At 28.6% G+C, this 22342-nt stretch overlaps 2 protein-coding genes across 2 annotated transcripts; one reads left to right on the top strand and one right to left on the bottom strand.

Annotated features, from left to right (window-relative positions):
• Window positions 1-1604: 1604 nt before the first annotated feature.
• LOC124938455 (protein EFFECTOR OF TRANSCRIPTION 2-like) lies at window positions 1605-4119 on the bottom strand. Its single transcript, XM_047478898.1, has 3 exons — window positions 3989-4119; window positions 3432-3791; window positions 1605-2498 (listed from the first exon to the last, which is right to left on the bottom strand). Exons 1-3 carry the CDS (start codon window positions 4091-4093, stop codon window positions 1770-1772), a joined length of 1194 nt encoding a protein of 397 aa, XP_047334854.1. The 5' UTR covers window positions 4094-4119; the 3' UTR covers window positions 1605-1769.
• Window positions 4120-6700: 2581 nt separating this feature from the next.
• Window positions 6701-8029, top strand: LOC124940155 (transcription factor MYBS3-like). Its single transcript, XM_047480638.1, has 3 exons — window positions 6701-7123; window positions 7200-7399; window positions 7497-8029. Exons 1-3 carry the CDS (start codon window positions 6799-6801, stop codon window positions 7740-7742), a joined length of 771 nt encoding a protein of 256 aa, XP_047336594.1. The 5' UTR covers window positions 6701-6798; the 3' UTR covers window positions 7743-8029.
• Window positions 8030-22342: the final 14313 nt, after the last annotated feature.

The raw sequence follows: 22342 nt of genomic DNA, 5'->3' as shown, positions 1-22342 counted from the left end.
TTCATTCCCTCAAGAGTGTGGCGGTGAAAATGGAGAGAATAATATGTAAATTTTATGATAATCTTTTAACTAATCGTTTTGTCATATAGTTATGTGATAAGGTTACATGTTTTAAAGATTAAGGAGGTTTAAATATTCGATATCTTATTTATTTTAATAAGACTCTTCTCTCAAAATGGTGTAGTAGATTTGCAATGGAGCCGAATAGTTTTTGAGCATCGATAATCAGATATAAGTATAATCATGATTGGTCTCGTTGGTTCACCAAAATATCTAATTATCCAGTGGAGTGTAGTATTTGAAGGATAATTTATTTTATGTGGAAAAGTCTTTTTGTGAGCATTCTAGATTCATCGCGGGGATGGTTCTTCGATTAGTTTTTGGGACGATATTTGATGTAATGTCAAAAGTCTAGCTACGACGTATCTTGAGTTTACTTTCATTGCTTTATGTAGAAATGTCACAGTTAAGGACATGTTTGATCCTCAGTCTAGTGGTTTTGCTAGCCGAATTAGATATAGAAGGAGATTAAACATTATGGAGACTTCGTCCCATAATATAATTTACTTTTGGTAGGACGCAAACAAGTGTCCCCATCTGAACAAGAAGTTATACATTGGTAAGATATTGATAGTTTCCATGTGGGACATTGCTACAAGTTGTTTTCTAAGATGATTCCATACAATTTTGTTGGGAAAACTTTGGGAGTCAAAGATTCTATCCAAAATCTCGTTCTTTGGATGGAGAGTTCACGGTGGAATTTTAACGAATGATATGTGCATGAGAAAATGTTGTATTATGGTTAGTCGTATTGTCACAAAGATGTTGAATCACCAACTCACTTATTTTTGTATTGTCGAAGAGTGACTAATATTTGAAGTCTTTTGTGAAGTATTACTGAGATTTATTGGGTGATGTTAAAGTCTTTGGGTAGTTGTTGAAAAATTTGGATTGATGCGTCTGATATGATAGACCTACATATTTGGGTTACCATATCAATTATTTTTTAGTAAACTATCTAGTTGGAGATAAATCGTCAAATTTTCTATTATCGTAGTCGTTCGATGCGAATGCTAGTATTATACGATTTCTGAGATTCGTTCAAGAAAGTCAATAGACTCTGTCGGGGAGTTAATCGTTCTTCTCGGAGATTTACGAGCTCAATAATTTATTGAGTACCATTTGTTTTCTTTCATGTTATGCTTTGTTGTTATATTTAAACAATTTTTTATTATTTTTAATATATATGAACCTTTAAAATATATATATATAAATAAATAAAATAATAATAATAATTTAAAATATATATCAAATATAAATAATCAAATTTATAAAAATAATAATTTAAATATATATATATATATATCAAAATATAAATAAACAAATTTACAAAAATAATAATTTAAATATATATATCAAAATATAAATAATAAAATTTATAAAAACAATCATTTAAATATATATATCAAAATATAAATAATAAAATTTATAAAAGTAATAATTTAAATATATATATATATATATTTAATAATAATTTAAATGTAAATAAATTAAAAAATTAAAATACAAGTAGTTTGAGAAAAGTCTAACATAGAGAAATTGAATGAATGGTAAACCTGGTTACTTTATGAATTGTTTCATAATTTGACATTAAGTTTCACTTTCATTGTATATAAAATGAATATAAATGTGGTCCAAAACCTGATAGAAGATACAAACAATCTTAAAGAACAACAACAATAAAACTTAAAGGTTAATCTACTAATCAATCATTTGCAATATGCTGCTGCCTTCATCCCTTTATGTTGCTCGCATCTCTTCCTTCCATGAACCGGCACTCTGCTGCAAACTGATCCGTTCTTCATCGCAGCCGAACATGTATTAGAATCGATGTTAGATTTCTGAGCCTGAGCTCTCATTCCTTTGTGTTGATTACACCTCTTTCGACCCTTTACAGAAGGCATCATGCAGAAATTCCCATTTTCTAAGTTGAGACCACATATACTCTCTGAAGTGGGCGGTTCATTATTATTAGCTTTCTCGGGACTGGTTTCGATGCCTATCTCTTCTTCGTCTTTGATCATTTTAGAGGTGGAACCATTGATTTTCATTCCTTTGTGCTCCAAACAGCGTTTCCTTCCCTCGACTGGTTTTTGTTTACAAATGGTTCCTTCACCCAAGGCAACTCCACATATGACGGTATCAATCTCATTCGTTACAGGCAGTGACCTACCCATTCTGAGAATTCGAGAAAAGAGATCATTCTTTTCGTTGTTTGTATTCTCAAAGGGTTTGCAGGCTTCAATCTTGATACCAACTTTTTTCGGTTTGAAAAAAAATGGAAACCGGATGAAACCTGAAGTTGTAGAACTACCTTGATGAAGCTTTTGGAAGATATCAGATGGTCGACGCATAACATTTTTCTCTTTATTCCATGCGTAATCGAAATTTTCAAGCATCTGACTCTCTGTCTTTTCAGCATCCCTTTTGCTTTTCATCTGTTCATATGTAAATTCCATTAGTATGGAATGATTTTCCTAAAATGATGAACAATTTGCAATTTCTAATAAGTGTGACTGATCGAGAATCAAGTTATTTGACTAAATATCAGTCCATACCTAATAGACCGGTTTATACTATATGAAATACCCATTTATCCCTCGGATAAGATGTATATTTAGGACACATTCCACATATTTGCAAACTAACTTCAAAAATATTTAAATGAAATCAATTAAAAAGACACCAAAAAAATACCAATTTCAAATAATTTCTTCAATGGAACATGTAACTTTGTTTGTTACAAATGATACTAACTAAGTACTAGCAACTATTAACTGTTTAAAAATTAAAAGATTTTTGATTGAATAAATATGGCAATAGATGAAGAAAAACTGAAAGGAGGATAAAATCTTCAATTAAACAGCAACCACAATCTAAGGCAAATATCAATCAAGCCTAAATTTCCTTATTCATGGGTATGCTTAAAACAAACAAAAATTCAAAATATTAAACAAGCTGGTTTATATATTAACTAAAAATAGAAATGAACAAATATTATTTAATTTAATAGTTTCAAGTTGGTTTCCATCCCAGCATTAACATATATACTTGGAACACAACCAATTTTGAGTACAAATTATGGGTGATTGAAGGATGAGTTTGGTTATTTGGCTAAACCCTATATTCTATATTCAACCCTAAAAGATCAATTTATACTCTATCAAAATCCTAAAATCGGAGGAATTGATGTTTTTGGTTCGAATAGATTGGGGTGGGCTGCTCATTCCTAAGTGTGATCAATTGATTCTTTAAGAGAAACTATAGAAAAATCCATATTTGGGAACAAACCAATCTATCTGAAACATACCATGATAATAGTAAACTCAAGCAAAATTAAGAAAAGGAAATGAAATGTTGAAATCACTTACAGGAGCCCATCTGTATAGAATAGCATAGCCTCTTGCAAAAACTTCTTTGAACAAACCAAGTTTCTCTTTGGCTGGATCAATAACTGAATTCCCTTTCTCCAAATGAGATCCTTCACGTCCATAATTCTGTAGTCTGGTTCTAACGTTATCAGCTTGTCCAAGATAAACAACAATTGTATCCTCCTGCTGTTTATTCTTCTTGCTAGGAGTCTCACGCCCTGCTTTTGTGTTTGGTATAGCTATTCCCAATTCATAAACTCCTGGACATGAAGCAGAATTAGGGAGATTATGAACCCTATATCTCTCTGCTCCTTCTTTACCAACCGAATGATCATCCCAATCAGAAGGTCCAATTAAGACCTAAACATGAAAGACACAAAATCTATGCTTAATTTGATAAAGAAAAAGCATGGATTTTGATTTACCCTGTTTTCATTTGCATAATTCGCGAGTAAGATCAAACAAAATGGAAGAAATTACGAAACCCATATCAAGATATCAGTTTGCAACAAGTTACAAGATCGAATGCACGCACACAAGAGGAGAAAGAAATTAACCTTCCAATCAGAGAAAACAGAGTCATGCTTAGTGCGTTTACAGTCCTCCCTTTTCAGTCTCGTCGCCGGAAGGACGGCGATACGCTCCTTACCGGCGGCAGCCATGCATTCTAGACGGAACGAAGACTGGAGAATTGGGTTTCTTAATTATTTCCACCCCTTTCAATGTTTGAAAATAGATCCAACTTATTGTTAAAAAAAACCCCATAACTTATACATTAGAACACTTTAGCCCTTGAACTTTCAAATCTATAATTACAAAAATATTCATACAATCATGTTACACCTTTTTTTGGACCAGTTTTAAAAAAGGTTAGTATGCATAATAGATAATAATTTGAAATTAATTATTTTTTTGGAATATAATTTATATAATTACCATAATTTCCTACTAGCTGTATCCATCTCATCAGATTGTAAATATGAAAAAAGAATAGTATTAATTTTGTATATATAGAAAAAAATCTTCATTACTTTTTTAATTATTATATAAATCTTAAGAATTAAATATGCAAAAAGTGGTAGGTCAATTGTAGTAATAAAATTATTCAGATTATAAATTAATGTTAGAATTATTTGGTAAAAAATAAAAAATATTAATGTTTATTATAAAATTTAAATAGAAAATAGAGTGTATTTTAATATTTTTATTGATAAATAAATTAATTAATTTAATTGATTAATAAATAAATTAAAAATGGTGTGTTATTCAAAAATTATTTCAAACAAGGCCTAAAGGTTCATGAGTATTCTATCTGATTTCCGGTATATATAATTTATTGTTAATTAAGTTTTGTGCTAAAATATTTATGCAATGAATTAAATATTAGGGGAATTTTCATTTTTTATTAATAAATTAATTAAGTTTAATATATAAATTGACTAAAAATTAAAGGCTTTTGGGAATATCGTGTTTTGTGGGTTCGATCCGGTTATAGTCATACAGATTGTAAGAAATTGGTGAGTGCCGGTTAATTTTGTTTTGACCTCATTTGATTCAACCGAAGTTTTCCGGATTGACTAAAAATAAAGTTTGAAGTATTCAAATAAATATAATAGTCTGCAGGTGATGTTTAATATGTTCCCATTCAAGAATATTAATTTAACACTAAAATAATTCTTCCTATTCAGGGTTACAATTATTTCTCTCTTAAAAAAAAATATTTTTTTTTTTAAAAAGGTTGAAAAGTCGTCTTAATCATTATTCTTTTATAGTTTTTTTTTTTAATATCGGAGTGTCTTTGGTACGACAATCTATTTAATCGGAATAAATTTATCATCTCGAATTTTTGTAATTTGAATAATACTCAAAATCTTTGGTGGGTTGTCTACCTATCAAACAATTTTTCGAGTCCATATGCATTTTCTTCTTTGTAGCAAAGGAGATATTGTTATCGGGTATAAAGTTCTCTTTTATTTTTTTATAATGAGTTTTTGGAAGCTCATTTACATGCACTTCTAATGATTTATATGTGTTCCTCGTTATTTTGGCCATATTTATAGATTATCAATTATTATTTGACTGAATTTTTTTCGACGTTAGTTACTAACCATCGGACAAAATATAAATTTTACTGATATTCAGAATTTTTGATAAAAAAATTTCGGACACTATACTTAATTGGGTTGTTCAACTTGATCGTCTTCGTCACTCATTGTTATTTAATTCAAATAAGTTCGTTTATGGAGTTACCCAGAAGAAATTGCGTGATTGGTGAATGAGTTCCATTAAAATATTAATCTCTGCAAATCTATATTATGTAACGTCTAGATTTGATTTTTTAAATGTTATTTTTTATTATTTGTTAATTAATTATTTTTGTGTAACTTCTTATTTGATTTAATGAGAAGTAATTCTTTATAAAACCGTTATTTGATAAGTAATTCTTTATTAAAAAAAAACATGAATGAAAAAAACCCAATACATGAAAATTTGTATGTAGCATTTAACAAGGAGACAATCTCTATCTAAGATGGATGAATTACATATTTGATCTCCCATAGAATAAAAAAACTCAGATTATGCAACAACAACAAAAATAACAAAAATAAAATCCACCAAGGTAGTTTAGTGGTAAGAGTCGGTTTAAGAGACCAAAATGCCACAAGTTCGATTCCATCTGGAAATACACAAGTTCGATTCCATCTGGAAATACACAAGTTCGATTCCATCTGGAAATACTTTGAGTTTAATCGGGGTTATGACCGTAGAGGTATCATGCTAGTTTTTCTTTATTCAAAAAAAATAAAAATTGATAAGCTTCTAAGGATTTCTTTTGAGATCAGATGATTAATCGTCCTCTTTTCAAAGTTGATTTTGAAACTTCCTTTCATTATACCATAATTATTAATTGTTATTTTGATCCTTCCAATTTCAAACTAAATGAACCATCAACAAATCATAGGGGATCGTTTCCCAATGTTTTCTCAAACCCAACTCCTTCACATAACCGAGGTAGAGCAAAAAAGACTAACTAAATGACCAAAAAGTTGGGCAATTAACCAAGTAAAGTTTTAATATCTTATTGGCTATAGAAAAAAAAGCATACATTTATTTAATTAATGCATGTTGTCACTACATAGGTCTCTTTCTTTCTTTATATTTTTATTTTATATGGAGGAATCCAATATGTAATAAGTGCTTGGAAAATATTCATCCATCCATTCAAAAGGTTTGTTGTCAATATATAGCCCCCACCTCCACCCACAAACACTTTCATAAATAGCACCAAACACAACATGTAATAGAGGAATAATCATCACTCTCTTTAATTTTCTCTCTTCTAGCCAACAACAAATTATTATCCACAATGGGAAGAAAGTGTTCATATTGTGGAAAGATAGGCCATAACTCAAGGACCTGCACCACAAATCGAGTCACTAATACCCTAAGGCTCTTCGGTGTGCAACTCGACTTATCTTCTTCTTATTCCTCTAATTCCTTTAATGTCAACGTGATCAAGAAAAGCCTCAGCACGGATTGTTTTCCTTCTTCTTCCTCATCATCTTCTTTATCATCCTCGTCAAGACTTTCCATTCAAGGAAAACTAGACAAGATCACTTCTTCATGCATCGGTTACCTCTCTGCAGATAACGACAACCTTATAATAAGGCCAAACCAAGAGAGAAAGAAGGGTATATATATTTATATTCATAATCTTGATTTATGATGTATAATTAGTTATTTAATGAGAATTGATCGATGTTATAGGAGTGCCATGGAATGAGGAAGAACATCGAATGTTTCTAGCAGGGTTGGAGAAGTTGGGAAAAGGCGATTGGAGAGGAATTTCTAGGAACTTTGTGACGACAAGAACTCCCACTCAAGTTGCTAGCCATGCTCAAAAATACTTTATACGGAAAGCTGCCCACAACAAGATCAATAAGAAGCGTTCAAGCCTCTTCGATATGGTAATTACTTATTTATTACTCACATATTTACAAACGTTTTAAGTTGAAAAATAAATAAATCTCTTACCCATCAAATAACTTTTATTCTTATCGTCAGGGAGCAAACCGGACAATGACCAACAATTTGGGAATAACAATGTCACAAACTAAATGGAGCAACAAAGAAAATGGTTGTCGTCGATTAAACCATTATTCCGAACCAAAATCAATTCAACACACTTTTTCTTCTTCTACTAAATATGTTGTTGACTTAGAGCTCACACTAGCGGTTCCAATATTGACGATTGATCCAACAAACCCGTCTTCCAATCATCGCGTAATGGGACCTATCAGCGTTATCTGACCACATTCTGGTTGTGAAGCTAATTAATGATTATCACTTACTATTTATATTACTTGAGGTTTAGACTATTAATGTATTGTTCAAGAAACTAATGAAGCACTAATATGTATCCTACATATGTTTGTTTTCTAGATCCATTTTAGTAAATGATAATTATACTCTATATGTTTAATTATAAGCCATATTTTAATTCTTTACTAACCACGAAAACTGTAAAAATTATGTCATATGTGATAAAATTGAAGGGGTATAAGTTACCATTTGAATGAGTTTCATTGTCATGTTAATATCAATGGGTTTGTTTTAAAACCAAATTAAAGAACCTTTATTAAAATAAAATAAAAAGCACTATGATTAAGTGATTAACATACAATTCTTTTAGAAGTCTACTAATCAAAGCACACAAAAAAGGGAAAATAAAGTAAGAAAAGTAAAATGTAAGTCCAAATAAAAAATGAAATCTTTTTCATGATCAAACTCCTCTAATGGTGAACAAACACCCTTTTGTGTTAATAAGAATTGGACTTAATAATCACTAAATTTTTTTGAAAGATATTTACACGATACTACACTCAAAATAAAATTGTATTTTTTTAAAAGGATACTTAGAAATCATAGGTTGCAACAAGATGAATATTTTCTTAATTCATATATGCTAATATTTGTGCAAAGAAGAAAAATAACTATTTATTTTTTGTTGTGAATGTGTCAATAATCTCCTCTCCTATAATGAAACCACTTTATCTTGAAATGATACAATTTTAAAGATACATAAATAAAATAATTATATTATGAAGGTCAAAATCAAAGTTTAAATAATCCAAAACTTTTTATTGTAAGTTGTAACATCTCGAATCCGTATATTTAGATATGCGTGTGAGATTATAAACCATAAATAACTTGTGAACAAGAAAATTATATCTACTTGATAAATAATATTATTTAAAAAAAAAAAAATTAAAAGTAAAAAACAAAGTTATATATATATATATATATTTTTTTTTTATTTATTTATGAAAAGGCTCTAAAAATAGGTGCAAATAATTAAATGCATATATAATATGGACAAATATTGACACACAGAGTGGGTCCCACAATTATTTGTAAATGATAGGACCACACGTACGTACTAGATTGGAATCTCTCTCCTTTAAGTTGAAACTTAAGAAAGAACCCCTGAATTTATTAAAATAGTTAATTTGGACCCTTTAGTAATTTTATGTTCTTGTTACATGTGTTAAACTTTAGGTGTCAATCTATCACTATAATATATCTTTATAACCTATTTTGGAAAAAAAAAACTCAATTGAACACGTGTCATAATTATAACTCCAAGACCTTACACCCAACTACCTCCACTAGAATCTTACCCAATTTCAAAATTTTATTCTAAACCTTAAACTTTCAATATTAATTAAAAAAAACTTGGATTATTTATACTAAATCAAACCATATAATAGTGTCATAATATTCAGAACCACAATCATGTATGACTAAAAAAAACTGTTAAATTATACATTTATTATGTATATATCTAACTCTAGAAAATCTTAGTTTTAGGTAATTTTAAATATTTAACCCAAGTTATATTTTAAAAAATTACTTGATTAAGATTTTGATAGTTCAGAAGTATATTTAAAAAAAATATAACTAAAACTTATATGAAAACTTTTAAACAAGTTATATTCTTTATTTTGTGGAGCAATTTGGAGTCCAACGTTAAAGTTTAAGGAATTTTCTAAGTTTGTGGCTAATATTGATTAGTTTCCCTTTTCTCCTATGGACTAAGCGAAGAATTTTTTTAAAAAAGTGTAAGAATATCATCATTAGTGGTGGTGGTAATTACTAGACCGAAACGAGTCGCATCAGTTTGTTTTGTTCTTTTGTTGGGGGATATGAGGTTTCTTTTTAGCATTAATCAATCTATCTCGATTAGGCGATACCAAAGTCATTTTGTGAATTTTGAACTAATTACAAGTAAAATTGTTTTTATATTTTTGGATAAGATTTTGCATGCATGTGAGTGAAAAACATGATCCAAATTTATAAGTCTATCCATTTTTATAATTTTTGGGGCCAACCAATGCAACAATCCAAACAAATCAATATAATAATCTCCCTAAAGGTGCAATCTTTATCACATGGGAATTTTACAAGACAAAACCAACAAGATGACATTATATATATATGTATATTACCAAAACTATAATAGCCGTGTAATATAGGAGTGAAAAGTGATTATGTCTGTTTGTTTGTTGGCTTATTATTATTGATTATTAATAAAGACAAGTCAAGGCAAGCAGAAAGGACCAGTGAAGCTACTAGTAATTAGTAATATGTAGTACTCGAGCTACTTACAAATGAGTGAACGACAGTCTCACACATCTAACACTAACCTTTATTTCCAACATAAATGCGACCTAAGAAAACTGTCATTTTCAAATGATCAGAACGTTTTAGCTGTGTAGAGATAAAACGTTTATACTTACTCTACCAAGCCATACCATACCATTACCATACAAAATGAATGGTAGAGCAATCAAAGCTAAGCCTATGAATCTATTTATCTCATCTACACTCAATTGCATTTTGCATATTAGTAATAACTAATAATTAGTGATGTAAAAGTGATTATAAATTTAAATTGGAAAACGTCTCGTCTCATTATAGATATATAATTAGATATAGAGTTTTGATATAATAAAAAAATCGTTATATTGTGAAATCATGACGAGGGGGTGTGATGCTATTTCTCCTTGAATTTAAAAAATCATTATATTGTACTCAGATATAGAGTTTATTCTAATCCGCATTCGAAATATATATATATATTAAAGTTTGATGATGTATTAAAATTATTATATGTCTTTGTTTAGTAGAAGAAAATTGGTCGAAATTGGGAGGCTCGGTCCCAAGGTATGACTTCTCAGTCCTAAGACCTAGGAGTCTCGGGCCTTGGTCAGACTTCTCGTTCCTAGGTGAAAATCCTTGGTCGGATTTCTTGATCCTAACTAAAGAACACCAGTCCTAGGGCTTAGTCCTAACTCAAGAACATCGGTCCTTGGTTTCGATCCTATGTCAATTTTCTTGGTCCTTGGTCTCGGTCAAGACCGAGAATTCTCGGTCTTATCTCTTGGTCCTCAGTCCTACATGACTCAATCTAAGAACCTCAAATGTTCTTCATTTGGTCCCAAAATTGCAGGTTTGTATCTTTTGATACAGATCATGAAAACATGATCTGTAAGTTGCTATCAACTCCATTGGATATGGGGATCATAACCCATAATCCTAAACCCGATCAATCGAACCCTAAGACGATTGATTTTTCAAAATGATTTCATTGGCAAAATTTGGAAACTTTCGAATTAGGCTGAAAATCAAAATTCAAGCTTAAAAGCTCAAGAACACGAATTTTAAAATTTTCAGATTTTCAAATCAAATTTGGGTTTTTTTATTGGGATTGAATTGATGAAATCTTTTTCAACAAAAAGCTTGGATATTATCTAGGGATTTATTTCAACTATAGAAAGCACGAAATTGAACCTATAAGATCAATCTGATCGAACTTGAAAAATTCAATTTTGAATCATAACTTGAATTATAGATAGTCTGAAAGCTTACTTGTGATTGGAACACTCATATGATCATAAGAAAGCTTTCCAAAGCTCTAGATCGAAGCTTAGATCACCATAATAGTTTCTTCAAAATCAGTCGTCGGAGCTTCATTGGAAATCTTCAAGCAGGCCATGAATATTGGATTTTGTTCAATGGCTTGAAAGAATAGCACATATGAAGTATTTATACTCAAGCTAGGACGGTTTCGATGTCGAATTCATATAATTTTTCTTATGAAATTCTTCTTCTTTGTTTCTGTTTTGTCTTCGCCAGCCTACTTCTAGGATAGATTTTGACTTCAATCCTTAGGGGTAATGATGGCGAGAAAGAGACGTGCACGTTGGTGAAGTTTGGAGGAATAAGAATGAGAAATGGAGAAGATGGAGTTTCTAGAAGGTCGTCAGCGTCGAACGCGAGCCTCCAGCGTTCGTGATTTTTCAACGGAGAAGGAGAACAAAACGATGTCCTTTAGTTTAAATAAACGCGTCGTTGCAATTCGTTGGCGGTCCGTTAAGCGTTCGAGCGTTTTGACCCGAGCGCGCTTTTACTCGGCTACAACCAGCTGGGTGGCAGCCTGTGAGCGTTATGGGACCTATCAGCGTTATCTGACCACATTCTGGTTGTGAAGCTAATTAATGATTATCACTTACTATTTACTTGAGGTTTAGACTATTGTATTGTTCAAGAAACTAATGAAGCACTAATATGTATCCTACATATGTTTGTTTTCTAGATCCATTTTAGTAAATGATAATTATACTCTATGTGTTTAATTATAAGCCATATTTTAATTCTTTAGGGAGAAACTTCTGCATGAACCACAAAAACTAGAAAAATTATGTCACATGTCAATAAAATCGAAGGGGGTATAAGTTACTATTTGAATGAGTTTCATTGTCATGTTAATCAATGGGTTTGTTTTAAAACCAAATTAAAGAACCTTTATTAAAATAAAATAAAAAGCACTATGATTAAGTGATTAACATACAGCTCTTTTAGAAGTCTACTAATCAAAGCACACAAAAAAGGGAAAATAAAGTAAGAAAAGTAAAATGTAAGTCCAAATAAAAAATGAAATCTTTTTCATGATCAAACTCCTCTAATAGTAAACAAACACCCTTTTGTCCTAATAAGAATTGGAGTTAATTAATAATCACTAATTTTTTTGAAAGATATTTACACGATACTACACTCAAAATAAAATTGTATTTTTTTAAAAGGATACTTAGAAATCATAGGTTGCAACAAGATGAAAATTTTCTTAATTCATATATGCTAATATTTGTGCAAAGAAGAAAAATAACTATTTATTTTTTGTTGTGAATGTGTCAATAATCTCCTCTCCTATAATGAAACCACATTATCTTGAAATGATACAATTTTAAAGATACATAAACTCATTACTATAATTAAAATAATTATATTGTGAATGTCAAAATCAAAGTTTAAATAATCCAAAATTTTTATGGTAAGTTGTAACATCTCGAATCCGTATATTTAGATATGCATGTGAGATTATAAACCATAAATAACTTGTGAACAGAAAATTATATCTACTTGATAAATATTATTTTAAAATAAAAAAAAATTAAAAGTAAAAAACAAAGTTATATATACTTTTTTCTTTTTTTATTTATTTATGGAAAGGCTCTAAAAATAGGTGCAAATAATTAAATGCATAGATAATATAGACAAATATTGACACACAGAGTTAGAGCTGGGCAATGGGTTGGATAAATACGAACCGACACGATCCAACACGACATTTGTACGAAACGACACAACACGATATTATCTCACTCGGGTCTTGGGTTGACACGATACAAGCACGAGACGACACGATCACGATACGATTATGAGTTTATACGATCGAAACACGGTTACGAGTCGATACGGACACAACACGAGTATAAACACGACACAAGTATAGACACGACACGAATACAAGTATACACACGAAACGAATGACCTAAGCTACCCATGCACTTTAACATTCTCTAAACCTATTACATTTTTATTTAATTAAGAAATTATTTAATTTCATAAATATAATATTTATAATTAAAATTAAACACACTAAAATATAATATTAAAATAAAATATTAACTTAAATAATATAAATTAAAATAAAATATAAATAAAAAATAAATTATATGAATAAAAATGTGAGTCTATTAATAATTCTATTTGATATTATTTTATTAATTACATATTAATTTTTTAATTATTTATAATTTCAATTATTATTAATACATTAAATAATAAATATATGATAATAATTTTAATTTTAATTTTAATAATATAATAATATATATTTATAAATTTTACCCACCTTTCCCACTTTTTCTCCCATTTCTTTCTCAAAGTACCCATTTTTACATTAACATTATTAATGCCACGTCTCTCTAAATATATTTAGATTTTCATTAAATTTATAAATTATTTAATTTTATAAATATAATATATATAATTAAAATTAAATATACTAAAATATTAAAATAAAGTATTAAAATAAAATATGAATATTAAATAAATTATATGAATAGAAATTTGAGTCTTATAATAATTATCTCACATATTACTTTTATTAATTTACATATTATTTTTAAAATTTAAAATTATTTTAAAATTTTAATTATTATTAAAACATTCAAACAAAATATATGATAATAATTTAACTTTGATAATATAATAATATTTTATAAGTTTTACTAACAATATAATTTAATATATATATAAATAAATAAATAATTAATTAATATGAGTGTCAAGACACATGATTGTGTTGACACAATAACAAAATCTAGTCAGAATAACACGAAACATGTATTTAAACACGAGTTAGTACGACACGAATAAACTCGTGGACACGAATAACACAACACGAAAGAGTCTGTGAATCATAATATTTTGAGTGGGTCAAAACACGATACGACACACATAAGATTTAGACACGATACGACACAACACAATTGAGAGTCTAACACGACTTACTTGAGTCGAATACGAACGTTTATGTACGATGCTCAGCTTTCCACATAGTTGATCCCACAATTATTTGTAAATGATAGTACCACACGTACGTACTAGATTGGAATCTCTCTCCTTTAAGTTGAAACTTAAGAAAGAACCCCTAAATTTATTTAAATTGTTAATTTGGACCCTTTAGTAATTTGTATGTTCTTGTTACATGTGTTAAACTTTAGGTGTCAATCTATCACTATAATATATCTTTATAACCTATTTTGGATAAAAAAACTCAATTGAACACGTGTCATAATTGGAACTGGACAATGGGTTGGATAAATACGAACTGACACGATCCAACACGACATTTGTACGAAACGACACAACACGATATTATCTCACTCGGGTCTTGGATTGACACGATACAAGCACGAGACGACACGGTCACAATACGATTATGAGTTTATACGATCGAAACACGGTTACGAGTCGATACGAACACAACAAGAGTATAAACACGACACAAGTATAGACACGACACGAATACGAGTATACACACGACACAAAACGAATGACCTAAGCTACCCATGCACTTTAACATTCTCTAAAACATATTACATTTTTATTCAATTAAGAAATTATTTAATTTCATAAATGTAATATTTATAATTAAAATTAAACACACTAAAATATAATATTAAAATAAAATATTAACTTAAATAATATAAATTAAAATAAAATATAAATAAAAAATAAGTTATATGAATAAAAATGTGAGTCTATTAATAATTCTATTCTATATTATTTTATTAATTACATATTAATTTTTTAATTATTTATAATTTTAATATTATTAATACATTAAATAATAAATATATGATAATAATTTTAATTTTAATTTTAATAATATAATAATATATATTTATAAATTTTACCCACCTTTTCCACTTTCTCTTCCATTTCTTTCTCAAACTACCCACTTTTACATTAACATTATCAAATGCCTCGTCTCTCTAAATATATTTAGATTTTCATTAAATTTATAAATTATTTAATTTTATAAATATAATATATATAATTAAAATTAAATATACTAAAATATTAAAATAAAGTATTAAAATAAAATATAAATATTAAATAAATTATATGAATAGAAATTTGAGTCTTATAATAATTATCTCATATATTACTTTTATTAATTTACATATTATTTTTAAAATTTTAATTATTATTAAAACATTTAAACAAAATATATGGTAATAATTTAACTTTGATAATATAATAATATTTTATAAATTTTACTAACAATATAATTTAATATATATAAATAAATAATTAATTAATATGAGTGTCAAGACACATGATTGTATTGACACGATAACAAAATCTAGTCGGAATAACACGAAACATGTATTTAAACACGAGTTAGTACGACACGAATAAATTCGTGGACACGAATAACACGACACGAAAGAGTCTGTGAATCATAATATTTTGAGTGGGTCAAGACACGATACGACACACATAAGATTTAGACACGATACGACACGACACGATTGAGAGTCTAACACAACTTACCCGAGTCGAATACGAACGTTTATGTACGATGCCCAGCTCTAGTCATAATTATAACTCGAAGACCTTACACTCAACTACCTCCACTGGAATCTGACCCAATTTCAAAATTTTATTCTAAACCTTAAACTTTCAATATTAATTAAAAAAAACTTGGATTATTTATTCTAAATCAAACCATATATATTAGTGTCATAATATTCAGAACCACAATCATGTATGAATAAAAAAACTGTTAAATTATACTTTTATTATGTATATATCTAACTCTAGAAAATCTTAGTTTTATGTAATTTTAAATATTTAACCCAAGTTATGTTTTAAAAAATTACTTGATTAAGATTTTGATAATTCAGAAGCCTATTTAAAAAAATATAACTAAAATTTATATGAAAACTTTTAAACAAGTAATATTCTTTATTTTATGGAGCATTTGAAGTCCAACGTTAAAGTTTAAGGAATTTTCTAAGTTTGTGGCTAATACTGATTAGTTTCCGTTTTCTCCTAGGACTAAGCGAAGAATTTTTTAAAAAAGTGTAAGAATATCATCATTGGTGGTGGTAGCTAGACCGAAACGAGTCGCATCAGTTTGTTTTGTTCTTTTGTTGGGAGATATGAGGTTTCTTTTTAGCATTAATCAATCTATCTCGATTAGGCGATACCAAAGTCATTTTGTGAATTTTGAACTAATTACAAGTAAAATTGTTTTTATATTTTTGGATAAGATTTTGCATGCATGTGAGTGAAAAACATGATCCAAATTTATAAGTCTATCCATTTTTATAATTTTTGGGGCCAACCAATGCAACAATCCAAACAAATCAATATAATAATCTCCCTAAAGGTGCAATCTTTATCACATGGGAATTTTACAAGACAAAACCAACAAGATGACATTATATATATATGTATATTACCAAAACTATAATAGCCGTGTAATATAGGAGTGAAAAGTGATTATGTCTGTTTGTTTGTTGGCTTATTATTATTGATTATTAATAAAGACAAGTCAAGGCAAGCAGAAAGGACCAGTGAAGCTACTAGTAATTAGTAATATGTAGTACTCGAGCTACTTACAAATGAGTGAACGACAGTCTCACACATCTAACACTAACCTTTATTTCCAACATAAATGCGACCTAAGAAAACTGTCATTTTCAAATGATCAGAACGTTTTAGCTGTGTAGAGATAAAACGTTTATACTTACTCTACCAAGCCATACCATACCATTACCATACAAAATGAATGGTAGAGCAATCAAAGCTAAGCCTATGAATCTATTTATCTCATCTACACTCAATTGCATTTTGCATTGTAGTAATAACTAATAATTAGTGATGTAAAAGTGATTATAAATTTAAATTGAAAAACGTCTCGTCTCATTATAGATATATAATTAGATATAGAGTTTTGATATAATAAAAAAATCGTTATATTGTGAAATCATGACTGTGGGGGTGTGATGCTATTTCTCCTTTAATTTAAAAAATTATTATATTGTACTCAGATATAGAGTTTATTCTAATCCGCATTCGAAATATATATATATATATATTAAAGTTTGATGATGTATTAAAATTATTACATGTGTTTGTTTAGTAGAAGAAAATTGTTTGAGATTCGTAGTTGATTATTTTCTAATGAACTATGGGATGTAAAGAAATCGTTGAATCTTTAATGATCGCAGTTGTTTAATACATTTAATTCATAATGCTATTATTATGATATTTTTTAGATTTTTTTGAGAAAGTCGGTGAATTATGTCTGAAAGTTAATCGTCTTTCGTAAGGATTTACGAGTTCGACAATCTGTTGGGCGACATGAGATTAATATAGTTTTCATCAATTTGAAAGATAATGAAAATCCCTTTAGCTATTTTACGTAACAGGTCTTCAAAATATAATAGTGTGAAATTGAAATTGAAATTGAAATTGAAATTGAAATTGAAATTGAAATTAAAATTAAAATTAAAATTAAAATTAAAATTAAAGGATATAATTCAATTATTATGTTTGGTATTGTAATCCCGACAAATCTCTAGTCCGTAGCTTAGCATGTGTCAGATGACACATGGAAATACAAGAGGATCCGGAGTAACTCAAGGTTCGATGGTTTTAATCTTGGTTTGCGCGTCAGGTATTTTTTAAAAATAAAACATTATTTTTAAAGATTTTGACAGTACCTTGCAACTTTTAAAATAAATTATGTAAAAATAATTATTTTTTTTTTCAAATTTTAATAATCTGGGAATTTATTGTAACCAAATGACAATTTGATTTGAAATCCAGTTTAAATTAATCAAATATAATTAATTTAAGAAAAAAATATTTATTTGAAAACAGAGTCGCTAATTAATTTTATAAAAATCAGTAAAATGTACGTATATAAACGCACTTTATACCGGAGTTTCCATAAGGAGTTTGTTATTTGGTTACTCTCGGGAAAATGGCTTTCGATCTATGTCTTCAGTGTCCGTTGAAAACGGTTTTATTTTTTAAAAGTTTGACTATCAAAAGATTTATTTATAACATTTATTATTTTCTTTAATTAATAGTGTAGGGTAAACAAGGATAAGTTTTGATTACGTAAATATCTGTTCAAAATTATTTAAAAGTGCATACCCGCGATCGTGTTTATAACAGATTGGGTAAAAACTTGGAAAAAAATATTTGAAAAAGGAGTTAGGGTTTAGAAATAAATACCAAACGGGACCTAAATATTTGTTTGGGAAATATCCCGAAAATATTTTGTAATCATTTTCCTACCTTTCGGGATTATTTAAAAATGGATTGGGGTTCCAAAATTACAAAAATAATTTTAGATTTTAAAAAGTGGATCCAAATAGACCTTAGGACTGGAGTCCTAAGGCTTGAGTCTGTTTTTGTCGGTCGGAGACCGGAGAGACTCGATCTAGACCGATGGAGCTCTTGATCGGGGTTCGAGACACTCAGGTAGAGGACCGGAGTTCCTAGGTCAGGGTGCCAAGAACTCCCAGTCCTTTGCTAAAATTACTAGTCTAAGTGTAAAAGCCTATCGGTCCTGGACTAGCCCGAGGCTAGGTTTCTTGGTCGAGATTTGGGAGGCTCGGTCCCAAGGTATGACTTCTCGGTCTTAAGACCTAGGAGTCTCGGGCCTTGGTCAGACTTCTCGGTCCTAGGTGAAAATCCTCGGTCGGATTTCTTGATCCCAACTCAAGAACACCAGTCCCAAAGCTTAGTCCTAACTCAAGAACATCGGTCCTTAGTTTCGATCCTATGTCAATTTTCTTGGTCCTTGGTCTCGGTCAGGACCGAGAATTCTCGGTCTTATCTCTTGGTCCTCAGTCCTACATGACTTAGTCTAAGAACCTCAAATGTTCTTCATTTGGTCCGAAAATTGCAGGTTTGTATCTTTTGATACAAATCATGAAAACATGATCTGTAAGTTGCTATCAACTCCATTGGATATGGGGATCATAACCCATAATCCTAAACCCGATCAATCGAACCCTAAGACGATTGATTTTTCAAAATGATTTCAATGACAAAATTTGGAAACTTTCGAATTAGGCTATATCATGGCCTAATTCTTGTTCCAACAGTTTCGAAATGATGTTTTTAATCGAACACGACCAAAACAAGAACATCAAACAAGCTTTATAACAAACTTTGAAACTGAAATTTAAACTTTTATTTTTAAAAATTTTTGTTCGATCAAACATGATCGAGATGTATGTAATATCATTTGAAAATCAAAATTCAATCTTAAAAGCTCAAGAACACGAATTTTAAAATTTTCAGATTTTCAAATCAAATTTGGGTTTTTTTTTATTGGGATTGAATTGATGAAATCTTTTTCAACAGAAAGCTTGGATATTATCTAGGGATTTATTTCAATTATAGAAAACACGAAATTGAACCTATAAGATCAATCTGATCGAACTTGAAAAATTCAATTTTGAATCATAACTTGAATTATAGATAGTCTGAAAGCTTACTTGTGATTGGAACACTCGTATGATCATAAGAAAGCTTTCCAAAGCTCTAGATCGAAGCTTAGATCACCATAATGGTTTCTTCAAAAATCAGTCGTCGGAGCTCCATTGGAAATCTTCAAGCAGGCCATGAATATTGGATTTTGTTCAATGGCTTGAAAGAATAACACATAGGAAGTATTTATATACTCAAGCTAGGACGGTTTCACAGTCGAATTCATATAATTTTTCTTATGAAATTCTTCTTCTTTGTTTCTGTTTTGTCTTCGCCAGCCTACTTCTAGGATAGGTTTTGACTTCAATCCTTAGGGGTAATGATGGCGAGAAAGAGACGTGCACGTTGGTGAAGTTTAGAGGAATAAGAATGAGAAATGGAGAAGATAGAGTTTCTAGAAGGTCGTCAGCGTCGAACGCGAGCCTCCAGCGTTCGTGATTTTTCAACGGAGAAGGAGAACAAAACGATGTCCTTTAGTTTAAATAAACGCGTCGTTGCAATTCGTTGGCGGTCCGTTAAGCGTTCGAGCGTTTTGACCCGAGCGCGCTTTTACTCGGCCACAACCAGCTGGGTGGAAGCCTGTGAGGCGTTGGATGACAATTTAATCCTGATCCGATGGATGCGATTCCTGCTGCAATAAAGCTATTGGATTTCGGCCACACTAGATCATCACTTTTTATTCTTAATAAAAAAGTTATTTACAATCGAATTTTTAACCCTTTCTTCCATTTTTCTTCACCAAATTAATACACAAAAATATTTTTGATAATATAATAAAAATTATGTTTATTTATTTTATTTTTGGGTATTTTGGAGGTATTTATTTAATTATTTTAATCTATAAATTACACATAACTTATGTTTGAAATCATAAATAATTATTTTAACCTTTTTGAGTTTAGTTTGAATAAAATAAATACAATATTTAAATTCAAATTATTTTAATTTATTTTTGTAATTAGAGTTTAATTATCATAATAATTAATCATAATTTAGTTTTAATATTTTCTTTTAATTATTTTGAATTAAAAATTCAAAATATTATTTTAAAATTATAAATATTTTTATAAATTGGAGTAGGTGAAATTTCTATGTTTATAGATTATTTAATATTAAGAATTAAAATTTAAATAGAATTCAAATCAATTTATTTTTATAATTCTCATCTTACTTTTGTTGAAGTTCAAAATTTAATTTTAAAATTTATTTATTTTATGTTTTTAAACAAAATATTTTAATATTTTACCATTTATAACACGACTAATATGTTGAATTGATAATCATTTTTATAAATTTATGAAGTTAAAATGTACCGATATTATTATTATTTTATTAAATTAACACTTTTATATAGATATTTATTTTATTAATAAGAATAGAACCCTGACAAAAAAAATGACATTTGAACTATTAAAATAAGTTAAATTTTTTTTTTAATAAAATCAAAATATTCAAAAATAATATTTGAACAATTTGAATATATATTTTCTAAATATTTAAATTATTTTTATTATATTCTTTTAAATATTTTTTTTCTCTGGAATTGTATTTGAATACCAATTATTGCGAAATTAAAATTGAACAAACAAATTGGTGAGTTGGATAGAAATGTTTTTTTAACATTTGAGGCTGACTTTTAAATTTGAACATTTTCATTATAAAAAGTTTAAAACATTTATATTCAACTTTCCTTCTCCTTAACTTATAAAAAAAAAAAAAAAAAAAAAAATTAAGACCCAACACATTACTAGGTAGAACAGGGACGGACCTAAGATTTCGGACTGGAGTGGGCTTGAAAAAAATTTAGGGTGTACTTAAAATAATAACTAAAAATTTTTGAAAAAACAAATATATAAAAGTAAAGTTTTACCATTTTTTTAATAATTAAATAAAAAAACAATGAATTATATTAAATTTTTTTAAGAAATTAAAGATAATGTCATATTTTTACCGTAAAATTTTTTTTTTCGGGGTGGACTTCAGCCCACCCGAACCCCTGCATAGATTCGTCCCTAGCTAGGAAGCCACCTACCTCTGAATTTGTGTGAGCGAGTGAGCGAGCAAAATTAATTAAGACCAATCATAGCACAAAAGTTCTTTTAAATCGTATTATTATTATTACAATGAAGTATATTAAGTCTTTAGCTATTTAATAAAAAAAAATAGTTACCCTCTTAAACTATATATATTATTCAATTTATTATTATGTAATTTATTATAATTAAACATCATTTTATTCAATCTTTTACCATTCACATTATTTAATTTATTAACTAAAATGTCTTATATTTTTTTTTATAATTATATATTTATATTCTTTAAATTATTTAATAAAACAAAATCTCTTTCTCAAAGTCAACGTAAACCAATATTCTTTTTCAATAATTCGAGATTTATTCAAATAAACTCCAATTCAACCAGCCCTATAATGATTTGTGGACAAATTTTATCTGGTCACACACAAATTTTATTCA

Source organism: Impatiens glandulifera, chromosome 5, assembly GCF_907164915.1.
Source record: "Impatiens glandulifera chromosome 5, dImpGla2.1, whole genome shotgun sequence".
NCBI classification, from domain to species: Eukaryota; Viridiplantae; Streptophyta; class Magnoliopsida; order Ericales; family Balsaminaceae; genus Impatiens; species Impatiens glandulifera.
Note: the sequence above shows the minus strand (reverse complement) of the source record. Positions and strands in the feature narration are given on the sequence as shown.